This window comes from Leuciscus leuciscus (assembly GCF_965113295.1).
Source record: "Leuciscus leuciscus genome assembly, chromosome: 9".
NCBI classification, from domain to species: Eukaryota; Metazoa; Chordata; class Actinopteri; order Cypriniformes; family Leuciscidae; genus Leuciscus; species Leuciscus leuciscus.
The window spans coordinates 37,345,934-37,358,356 of record NC_138733.1 but is presented as its reverse complement, the minus strand read 5'-3'; the positions used below and the strand labels follow the sequence as shown (position 1 = coordinate 37,358,356).

The window sequence follows — 12,423 nt, the reverse complement described above, 5'->3', positions numbered from 1 at the left end:
TAAATATAATTTACATATAATAATATAATATGTAAATATAATATGTAAATATAATTTATAAAATGTGACCCTGGATCACAAAACCAGCCACAAGTCGCACGGGTATATTTGTGGCAATAGCACATACATTGAATGGGTCAAAAATATAGATTTTTCTTTTATGCCAAAAATCATTAGGCTATTAGGCCTAAGTCACGTTCCATGAAGATATTTTGTACATTTCCTACCGTAAATATATAAAACATTTATTTTTGTGAGTAAATGCAGCACCATCGCGAACATAAATGGCAACTTTTAAAGCGATTTTCTCAATGTTTATTTTTTTTTTGCATATTCTGATTCCAGATTTTCAAATAATTGTATCTCAGCCAAATATTGGATATCCAATAATAGGATATCCTATCCTAACAAACCATAAACCAATGGAAAGCTTATGTATTCAGCTTTCAGATGATACATCTCAATTTAAAAAAATTGACCCATGTGACTGGTTTTGTGGTCCAGGGTCACAAATGTCACCAAATATTTTGTAATGTTGAAGTGGCACCAGTGTGACCACTAAAAAAATTTAGTCACGCTGGCAGAAAAAGTTGCAGTCTGGAGCCTTGTGGCTGCTAAGGCTTTGCTAGGTTTCTTCTTAAGGCCCTTTCACACCAAGGACAATAACTATAAAGATATCGATAAAGATATAGTTCTAAAAATCGTTCTCAATATAAAAGAATAACAGAGCTCACACCACAGCTACAACGATAACGTCACAGTGAAACAATATCGTTGGAATCACATTCACAACGATTTTATCCAGATGATGAACATTGACAGCCAATCAGAATCCATCCTGCGTAAAGAGCTCGAACATTTAAAGCGTCAGACGAGCACGCGCTTGGAATGAACAGAATGATATCGTCTGCTGGTGTGGACGCTAATATAGTTATCGTTCTTGGTGTGAGTCAAAATACTCCACCCTCAAGTCTCTAGATTCTTCTTCCAGTGTAAATCTATGAGATTATTTTGTCCGTTTTACAGTCCACCAGAATAAAATCTTAAATCTGATCACAAGTAATAGCACACCTCTCAGCAACAAGCCACCTGATTTGAGGAATCTTTGAGGTCACAAACAGTGCAGGGCCGTATAAGCTTTGACATTAATAATATTATCTTGTGATATCAGAGACGTCTTACCAGAGTCTGGAGGCTGCCTGTTCCTGTCTATCTTTCTAATGTCATCTAAGGTCACGCCATCCTCACTAAACAGTCCGCCATGCATCACCTGAAACACAATTCCACTTGTACTCAAATTCAAAGACAAAAATACAAAGTGGTATAAATCCGACTGCAGAATATATACTGAATCTGATGTCCGACTTGTTTCTCACCAGCACTTTGTTATTGATGCACTGGGCGAGAGGAAGCCACTGGAAAACTTCACTGAAAAGCTGGAACATCTGGCCAGTGTACTTCGCTTTCACCTCACCCTCGAACCCATACATCTGATTCATGTTGTCGGTCTCATGGTTACCTTCACAAAACCAAAAAGAAAAATACATTTCAAATGATAACATTTATCTCTCACACACAAACATTTGAAATGTTTTTGGGAATTCTGCTGGTACAATACAAGGAAGCTTTGGTGTGTCCTCACCCCTAAGCAGGTGGAAGTGTTCTGGATAGAGCAGCTTGAAGCCAAAAAGTGTGAGAATGACTTCTACAGAGAAAGAGCCACGGTCCACAAAGTCACCATTGAACAGCTGAGATCCTAAAGTCAAGGCTAATTTACTGGATCTCAGTGGGGAAAATGTGTATAGCATATCAGCTCAATTCAACATTACAGTGCAGTCCTGCTAAAAGTTTACATTGCAAACAGTTTGGCTAAACTACATTACTTGGAGGAATAAATGTTTATGTTATTATTAATAATAATAATAACATAAACTGTGTAACACTGGTGCCTTTCATCATCTTGCTGCTGTCAGGGTTTTATGAAAGACTCAAGTCACTCGCGGCCATGTGTTACTGTCCTTACACTGGGTATAAGCATAAATCATGAAACTTGTACTGTATATCTTATTCATTTAAATCAAATTAACATAATCTTAATTTTCATGAGAACAGCTCTCACACTATTAAGATTACAAACCCAAAAGGAAAAGGATACATAAGGATTAGTTGGAGATGGTAAGCTGTTCAACTCAAAGATATTTAGAAGATCAAAGTACTGGCCATGCGTGTCCCCACAAATAGTCATTTTCTCTGTCTAAACAACAAGACAAATGAACAGTGAGAACAAGAAAATCATTTCAATATCAAAGGGAATTGCTGTAAGGATGACAAAAACATAAAAAGGCCATAAACTGAACTCAAGCTTGTTGTCAAGCAGAATGCTCGTCCTATTCTCTTACCTCTTTTAACGAAACTTCAACAAGACTTGGAAGTTTGGATAAAAGTTCTTTAACTTGAATCAGCATCTGAAACGCAGACATTTTGATTATGATCATGGGTCAATGACGTGATTGTTTTGTAGGATCTAGTGATTTATTTAAGAATACATTAAAAACACAATTCATAAACACAGTAACTTTAACACACATCTTCCATGAATATGGAATGCCTGATATTGGGTCAACTGATAATCATGCGAGTCATTTGAGAAATTTATTTTTACATTTCATCAGAATTATTGCACCCCTTCATTCTTGTTCACATTTTGTTGTGGTGCAATCTTATGTTAAACTGTTCTTTTTTTTTTACCACAATTTACATTCCAAAACCCATAATGACAAAGCAAAGATTTGTGACAACTTTGCAAAATTATTAAAGATGAAAAACTTAAATAATTACATTGCATTAGTATTCAGTGCTTAGTTGGTGCTTTTTAGGTATGATGCACATCTGCATTTGGGGATTTTCTGCCATTCTTCTCCTCAGATCCTCTTAAATGAGTAGTTCACTTCAGAAATAAAATTTCTTGATTATCTACTAACCCCCATTTTTTGTAAATGCCATTTGACTTAGTCTTTGCACGTTCGCTTTGTAAACACTAGGTCAGTACTTCCACCTACATCACGCGTGACCTTTCAACGTAATTACGAAATGCGTGGCGCATCACAGAGCTAGTGCAAGACGAGCATTTGTGGTTAAAAAGTATATAAATGTTTTGTTTTTTTAGAAAATGACAGATGGTTTGGCTAGATAAGATCCTTATTCCTCGGCTGGGATCGTGTAGAGACTTTGAAGCTGCATTGAAACTGCAATTTAGACCTTCAAACCGTTGGACCCAATTGAAGTCACTATATGGAGAAAAATACTGGAATGTTTTCCTCAAAAACCTTAATTTCTTTTTGACTGAAGAAAGAAAGACATAAACATCTTAGATGACATGGGGATGAGAAAATGATCAGGAAATTTGCGATTGTGTTTATGTGAATACTCGCCCAGACAGTAATTTTTACATTTTAAGGACAATTTGCTGTGAAGAACTCAATTCAGTAGTTCGGCAGCTTTATTTGCACACGCTTTGGGCATGTACCTCAAAAAACCTTGGGTCATTGTAAACCCTGGATAAGCGCAGTCCTGAGTTATCTTGCTTCACTGCTTATAATTTACCTGGGGTTAACAATTAATCCAGGGTATTTATAAACTGACGTTTCACACTGTACATTCCTAAACCCTGGGATAACATCCTTATTTGGATATTAACTGTGCGTCGACACACACAATATATGCACATAAAGGCTCTAGCATTGCGCGTCCTCATACTTTAAATTGCAGACTGTAATATCAAGTGTTTTCTTTTTTCTGAATGGACTTTAAGGACTATAAAATGTAGGAATGAAACTGTCTCTTCACTCCAAATGATGTGTTTTCTGTTGCCATTTGACATATTTCTCATCAGAACCCTGGGTAAAAAGAGGTGCTAACCCCACTTCTAAATTACAAGTGTGAAAAAATCCTTTGCCCAGGGTTAAAAGCGCGGTTTAGAACGATGATAACCCGAGGTTAAGCCCTAAACGGTTTCTCAGACAGCATGTATCCAAGAAATGAATAACTGGATGTCACAATTTTTACAGCTCAACCAAGATAAAGCAGAAGTTTTGATTATTGGATCAAAATCACCAAGAGAGAAATGAATTCCCAAATTTAATACATTAGGACTAAACCTAAGCCAAGAGTCGAAAAACTTTAACTTCAAAGCTCATATGCGCAGTATTACTAAAACAGCATTTTATCATCTGAAGAAGATTGCTTGAATGAGACCTTTTCTCTCTCTGAGAAACACAGAGAGATTAATGCATGCCTTTATAACTAGCAGGCTTGACTATTGTAATGCCTTCCTTAAAGCAGGGCTCAGTAGTTTCGGGATTTCTTCGCTGTATTCTCGCTTTTTGCTCGCAGGTTTCTCTCTAGAGCTCCCCCCACAGCTTCGGAATAGATATTTGACAACACGGTTGTAAAAACTCGTTGGCGATTCTCAGACACCAGAGGCTAGTAGATTAATGACATCAAAGCAGATGGGACATTCTTTAAAACGTCTTCTTCATTCGGGTTCGAACAGCGTGAGGGAGCGCAATAATGACAGCATTTTAGCAGATTTCTTTTGGCCGTAAAGCAATTGTTTACATCGCGAGACCTGATATCACGCGATACTTCCTGATGCGGCGGCCCGCCGGCTCAAAGTTGCAAGTGCGGATTTTCCGCTCACGGGCACCAGGGGGGTGCGAAACGACCACCATTCAACCCGAAATAAGTAATATAACAATTCCAATGACTCCGAAGCGGTTCAGTTAAGGTAAAAAAGTTACTTTGAGCACCTTTAATGGTCTACCAAAGACTACAATTAATCAGCTACAATTATTCCAAAACTATGCTGCTCGAGTACTGACAAAGACCAAGTGGAAAGAACACATCTTAAAGTTATTTCACTGGTTACCCTTTAGTTTTCGTATTGATTTTGAAAACTTTTAATAATTTATAAGGCATTAAATGGTCTAGCATCAGACTACCTCTCAAAAATGCTTTCAGTAAGGATCCTCAGTTTTCTTTTAGCTGTTCCACAAAGTAAAACCAAAAGATTTGTTGATGCTGCTTTTAGCCTTTATACACCTCTCCGCTGGAACAACCTTCAGGAGGAAGTGAGATGTGTAGAAAATATTGACTTTTAAATCTAACTTAAAAACACAGCTTTATAGTCTCTCTTTCTTTTAATGTCTTCTTAACACTGAACCCTCAAATCTTATGATTTTATTATTGGGTCGTTCCATGTCAACTCAACCAGAGGTCACCGGCTCAAATGTTTAATTTTGTCAATATTATTCTGGTGAAAGACATACATAAATGAAGAAGAAAGCCCAAATATTAAATGTCATGGATGAATATTTACGGAGTAATCCAATATTATAAATTAAAATTTTCACCAGAGATTTGGAGCCAAATTACAGGGGGTAAAATAACTTTCAAAGAGATTGGTAGGTCTGTTGGTAAAATCTGTTGACTTTAGCAATCTTTGTTGCATTATATGCCAATGGTGACAAAGCTTTGCATGCCTGTAACTCGAGAAGTATTAAAGATATGTTAATATCCTTTTAGATTTTGGTTCTTAAAGGTGCCGTGAGTAATATTGACAGGTAGCCGTTGAAATAAGTACAGCAGTCCAAATACAAAATATTGGAGAGAGAGTTGTTTCTCTTTCCTTCTCAAGACTCGACGCTCACATGGGTTGCCAAGATTTAGGACTCGAAACAGGAACGAGCGCACTGGACAGTGGAAGGCGATGAGCCTTACACTAAGTTTATGAGTTGATTTATCTGCGTTTTAATATGCCTTTGGTCAAAGAGATTTTTAGATGGATGCCTAGGATTTTTAGTCAGGTAGAATCTGCGATCTCTGACCCAGATCGCTTGCTGGCTTCTATGGCTGTTTACGCTGTTTTCTGCCAACTGGAGATCCGCGGTATCAAAATACTATTGGATAAATTGCCTGTGGGCGGGATCACAGAGAAAAAAAACAAAAAAAAAACAAACAAAAAAGATTTCGAAGTAGAATAACTGTATCAGAGAAACAAGTATGTGAACTTAGCATTTTTCCTAAATATTTGCAAACATAATATGGTATTTATATGCTTTAGTACAGTCAAAAAAAATAAATAAATACATGCAGCACCTTTAAACTTTTCTTCTGGTATCTACATTTTTAAGGCCCTTATATTGTTAATTTCCAGAGATATATGGATTTCAATGTCGCTCCATGTACAAATTTTAAGTGCTCAAATCATATAATGCATACAGCTGATATTTATTTATTTTAACCCCCTGAGGTCGGCAATCACGCCGGCGTGATCTGCTCGTTTTTTTCCTTATCAGTGCGAAAGAGATTCAAAATACTCTGTTGATTTTGATATTACATGCTTGTGTTGTACATCAATCGATCCTGTTAAGTGTGTATTATTTTTGTGTATACTCACAATAAAAACAACGTGTTGTGCTTTTTGCCAAATAAAGAAAAATAAACATGATGCGAGTTCTGCCTTCTCTCTGTCAGTGTAGTCCATTCTGAAACGCGTCCGAAAATCAATACTCAGTCAAACAAGCATACAGGCACACAGGCATAAAGCTTGAATTCTCTTCTTTTAAATTAAGTAAATTATATAAAAAACTAATATTCTCAGTTAATGTAATCTGTATGAAAAGAGAGAGATGTCAGTCGTTCATCTCATTAACTTTAATTCAACCCCGCCCACGGAGAGCGCGCGCTATTCAAACGCAAATGACTGAGGCAATAAACGCAAACCTGTGAAACGCCCACATCAGCTGGATAACACACACCGCGACTCATGCACTTTATGTCGTCTTGTTTCGCTGAGAGGAATAATACTTAGGAATAATTTAGTTTCACATCGAGGAACAACGGATCCAGCTATTCAGAGGACTGTGGTAAGTTTTTTATTCTTAAGTGCTTTGTTCTAATCGCGATATGCAATAGTGTTGGTAAACTGCAAAAGGACTGTTTACATATGAATCGCGTGTCTGTGTGTGAATGAATGAACAGCACAGATGTTTAGCCTACTACAGCTGTAAACAACAGCGCACACTTGCACTTACATTAGTAAATGTTATTTTTACATGAACACATTTACTAGTTTAGCTTTTACCAAACTATATTGCTATACTGAGATCAGTAAAAATCGACTGAAATGTTGAAATAAAATGTCTTTGTATAAGCAACGTATTAAACTGCAAATTAACATTTATATGCCCTAATATTTCATAAAAACAACATTAAAGTCAGGCAAATATGAAAGACAACATTTTGTTGACTAGATTTGGGTACAGTTTTTACTGTAGAATATACCTCCACATCAAATAAGCTTTTGTTTAGCAATTTCTGCTCATATGTTCTTATATATATATATATATATATATATATATATATATATATATATATATATATATATATATATATATAAAATACTATTTTTGTCAAATATAAAGTCATCAACTAAGATGTTAGCTGTTCCAATGTTGGCTATATTCAAACTAATGAATACATATGATAAAATGTAGGCCTATAATCATTTTTAATGGTCAATATAAGTCTTCTTCTAAATATATATTTTGTCCTTGCAATCATTCTTGTGGCTCAGTCAGTGTCACACCTGAATGAATGGCTCATTATGCAAGACATTACGCATAATGGGTGGGACATTGTATTCTCAGGTGTAAACCACTCCTCCTTCACGCCCCCCTCGCATATTGGCTTTCCAAGCAAAACCTGTCTTACACAATTTAAATCAATGTATTGTTTTATGTGAACGATAAAGCAATACTATTTTCACATAATTGTGAAGCCAGAACTCGAAACAACAACATCCATTAGTCAAAAGTCTTGTGGACACATATTTAGTATGAGTTTTGTGGTCTTATTTCAGCAACTTTAATTTTTAGTTTTTTCAATAACCACACATAAACATTATTCTCTTAAAAATACAAACATCTACATACATGTTCCTCACATATTATGGTAGCCCTGTTTGTGCTATATAAAGTGAATTTACACCTTTGCTATTAACATGTTTATAAATAACTGAAAAAAGCACAAATGTCAGGGCATGTCAAAACATCCCAAGGGCCCCAAAAACACATCAGACCCCAGAGGGTTAAAGAGGAATATCTGAAGAAAAAATTATGTTGAAACATTAATATCCTTCTAGGTTCCGGTTCCTTAATAAACTTCTCTTTTGGAATCTTCATTTTAAAGGCCCTACATGGTTCAATCCCAGAGATATGGGGATGCACAATGTGACTGTTCAAAAAAATGGTTGAATTTTAACCAAAATAAAATAATAGATGATTAGATGTTTCAATATCTATGTATTTGTGTGTACTTGAAGAGCATTCACCTGGTAAGCAAACTTTCTATGCAGTTTCTTCTGGTCTTTGAACCAGTCCATTAACTCTTTCATGAACTTCAGTGTAACTTTCCCATCTTCAAGTTTAGGTCCAGTATAGTCATCTTCGATTGCTGGTAACAGAGTATAAAAAAAGGTTTGAATCAGATGATTTCTAAATCTTAAAAAGTCAATAAGAAATGATATTCCTTTTTAGCCTGCAAAGAATTTTACAGTTAATTATTCATTTCTGCAACAGGTCAATGTCAACAAAAAGTGTCCATCAACTAATTACTCAATAATACCATAGCACTTTTTGCTGCCTTGTCAAAACAGAACATTTTTGTCGATAAAGATTTATAATAGCTGACCCTATTATCAGAATTGTTGTTAAGTCACCTTATTTAAAATAATGTACCACAATTAAGTACGGAGTAATAATAATTAACAAAAATTACTTCCTGAGGTTGGTTCTTTGTAATTATGCATAATTTACTGTTATTACTATAATTAGTACATGTAATGTGTGACAAGGACAATGTAAAATAAAGTGATACCAAAAAATTTTATAAATCCGTAACTCCAAACACTTACTCATATTCTCGATGTCTAAGGAGTCGACTACTGATCGTTTGAGCTCGTCGCTGGCGATGGCCCGTTCAAAGGCCTTCTGTTTGACAATCTTATTGCATTCCTGGTACTTCATCTTGGCATCTTTGTCATTGGGACGAACTCTAACTACCTGAAAATGACAATGGCATGAAAAACCTTTACAAAAAAAAAAAAAAGTTATTGAACTTTTGTGTGTTGAGCTGAATTATGTTTTAAGACAAGAAATTATATTTCAAGGATCAGTTAGGGAATTTTTCAGCAAGGCACTATTCAAAGGTATCATTCACTAATACAGTATTGTATTTACAGTGCATCCGGAAAGTATTCACAGCGCTTCACTTTATCCACATTTTGTTGTTACAGCCTTATTCCAAAATGGATTCAATTTATTATTTTCCTCAAAATTCTACAAACAATAAACCATAATAATAACGTGAAAGAAGTTTGTTTGAAATCTTTGCAAATTTATTAAAAAAAAATAAAAAATAAAAAATCACATGTATTCACAGCCATGACACAAAAAATTGAGCTGAGGTGCATCCTGTTTCTACTGATCATCTTTGAGATGTTTCTACAATTTGATTGGAGTCCACCTGTGATAAATGCAGTTGATTGGACATGATTTGGAAAGGCACACCTGTCTATATAAGGTCCCACAGATAACAGTGCATGTCAGAGCACAAACCAAGCCATGAAGTCCCAGAAATTGTCTGTAGACCTCCGAGACAGGATTGTATCGAGGCACAGATCTGGGGAAGGGTACAGAAAAATGTCTGCAGCATTGAAGGTCCCAATGAGCAAAGTGGCCTCCATCATCCGTAAATAGAAGAAGTTTGGAACCACCAGGACTCTTCCTAGAGCTGGCCGACCAACCAAACTGAGCGATCGGGGGAGAAGTCAGGGAGTCAGGGAGGTGACCAAGGTGATGGTCACTTTGACAGAGCTCCAGCGTTTCTCTGTGGAGAGAGCAGCAGCGGTTTCTTCATTAGGGCGATCGGGCGACGCACCACCAAAGTGTGAAAGGGACTTTTTCAATCAATCTCATTCAACCACAGAGTTACGCTAGCAGTCACTCACTGTTGTTCTGCCTCTGGATATAGTCCAATCAGCGCCAAGTCACGTTCTGTGGAGTACCGCCTCTTTTTGGGCGATTTCACTATGGCCGAAAATCGCCCCGAGTGTTCCCATAGACTTACATTCAAAGATTTTTTTTTTCGAACTGCAGGCACTGCAATGCATTCTCTATGGGTACCGGGAGGGCTCGCACTAACGTGCTTTCGTCATCATACTGTAAACTTCACTTGTGCAGCGATTGCTGGAAACAAATATACCTCTAATAATATTTAGCCATAAGCTGAAGTGACATCCAATAATTTCCTCAGTGCATAACTTACATTTCACGGACATATTCTCCATCTGTAAATGTTAGAAAGTCAATATTCCCAGTTTGCTGTCATGAGTGGGCGAGCTTTCTGCAAGCTAAACTTCCGTGAACGAGCGCCGCCGCGTGGCATGCGCGCCGAACAGACGGAGCAGCACTCCAGCAATCAGGCCTGTATGGTAGAGTGACCAGACAGAAGCCACTCCTCAGTAAAAGGCACATGACAGCCCGCCTGGATTTGCCAAAAGGCACCTGGCACACTTTTGGCCCCTTAGTACCAATTGAACATCGTTTAAATGTCCATCCGTTTATGACCACAGTGTACCATTTTCTGATGGCCTCTTTCAGCAGGATAACGTGGCATGTCACAAAGCTCAAAACAACTGGTTTCTTGAACATGACAGTGAGTTCCCTAAACTCAAACAGCCTAGCCTGGGAAAACCCAGACAACTTCCGGCAAATTTAGATTTGCTCTGCAAGTAAGTCTGGCAAAGAGCTCATTCAAGGCCATTTCCATGCCGTGGAAATCGCGGCACCAATCAGAAATGTTGAGGCGGGCTTTACACGATGACGATCACTCTGATTGGTTTTAGGTCTAGCCTATCCAATTGTGCCCAGAGGCATTTGAGCGACGTCCACTCCGTTGGTGAAGCGCACCAACTTTTAAATGCAGCATTATTATATTCAAATTGCAAACACATGAGGACAGTCTCCATGAAAGACCCACTGGCAGATGAACATGCTACTACATTTCTCTCCGAAACGGTAGGAAATTAAATTAGATTTAACAGAGGATTTTAACTGTGACAAGATGATTGACAGGGCACTTTACATGACGGGCAGTTTACATGACGGGATGCACGCGACAGATCCGTCCGATAAAGATGATGAAGTAGTATGTCCAAAAGTTGCCTACTTTTTTGCTACACATTCAAAAGTAAATACATTTTCTTCACAAAGAGAGTATACTTTTATGGCGTAGTGTAACATAGACGAATTGGGACGCAGCATATGGCTTTACACATGACGATCGCTCTGATTGGTTTTTGGAGTTTTAGGTCTATCCAATTGCGCCGAGAGGCATTTGAGCGACGTCCGTTGGTGACGCCCCTTTGGAAATGATTTGTCTATGGAGCTTTGCCAGACCATAACTCAGTTACTACTGAGAATGGTCTGGTTTTAACCAGGCTACAAACAGCCTCCACAGTAGAGGTCTTCACGGGTCCACTTGGATCCGAAAACCCGAGGTCCGACCTGAGACCCGAGCGGTTTCGGGTCCAAAACTCAGACGAATGTCTCGGACACGGGTATTAGTTCGGTATTAGTGGCCTCGGGTCTCCGGTAATTTAAAATAAATATGCTTTTTCCAAATGGACCCGAGAAGATCCAAACTATGTTGGGCATTTAACAAAATTGCATTATTTAAAACAACTCTATGACACCGTTCTCTCACTTTTTCTAAGTGAGAGAGCGAATCCGCGCTTCTACATGCAATGGGCTATAAGCACGGTTGTCTCCGCATTTATTTACTCAGTTATTAATTTGCTTAGTTATATAATTTATAATTTGAATAAGAGAACAACCCCAATAAACTTGGGGTAATCAGAAAAGAAAAAAATATTTATTAGGCTACATCATAGATCGGAATTTTCTTCAGGAAACGGGCAGACTTGAATAAATAGCAGCAAACAATAAACGATAAAAATTGCAAAAAATTTTTTATAATTAATCCAAAGTTTGAACATTTATGAGTAGGCTAAAACATCTTATTTTGAACGTGCGTTGTGTGACTGTTTACAGTAAGCAGACACGTTGCTCAAATAAAGAAAAGTTGCAAAAATAAAGACATATGCCTACATGGTAAATTTGACCTGCTATGGCGGTTCTAATGCCTTGTTTTTAATCTGGTTTTATCTAAACAACTTTTTAACAACGGGATTGTAGGCTAAATAACACAATTTTAGTAAAAGTCAATGACTGGGAGACTTTGGATATTTTATTGAAAATCTGTTATAGGCTACATTTGAAAAACAGCCATCGGTAAATTTTA

At 37.2% G+C, this 12,423-nt stretch overlaps 1 protein-coding gene across 1 annotated transcript in view; it reads right to left on the bottom strand.

Moving 5' to 3' along the window:
• ppp5c (protein phosphatase 5, catalytic subunit) overlaps positions 1-12,423 on the bottom strand; it is a 35,311-nt gene that overhangs the window by 15,645 nt on the left and 7,243 nt on the right. Inside the window, exons 3-9 of the mRNA XM_082180661.1 lie at positions 8,975-9,122; positions 8,393-8,514; positions 2,400-2,465; positions 2,156-2,254; positions 1,643-1,748; positions 1,377-1,519; positions 1,183-1,270 (exon numbers count right to left, since the gene is read on the bottom strand). Coding sequence (XP_082036787.1) covers positions 1,183-1,270; positions 1,377-1,519; positions 1,643-1,748; positions 2,156-2,254; positions 2,400-2,465; positions 8,393-8,514; positions 8,975-9,122 — 772 coding nt within the window. The remainder of the gene's footprint in view (positions 1-1,182; positions 1,271-1,376; positions 1,520-1,642; positions 1,749-2,155; positions 2,255-2,399; positions 2,466-8,392; positions 8,515-8,974; positions 9,123-12,423) is intronic.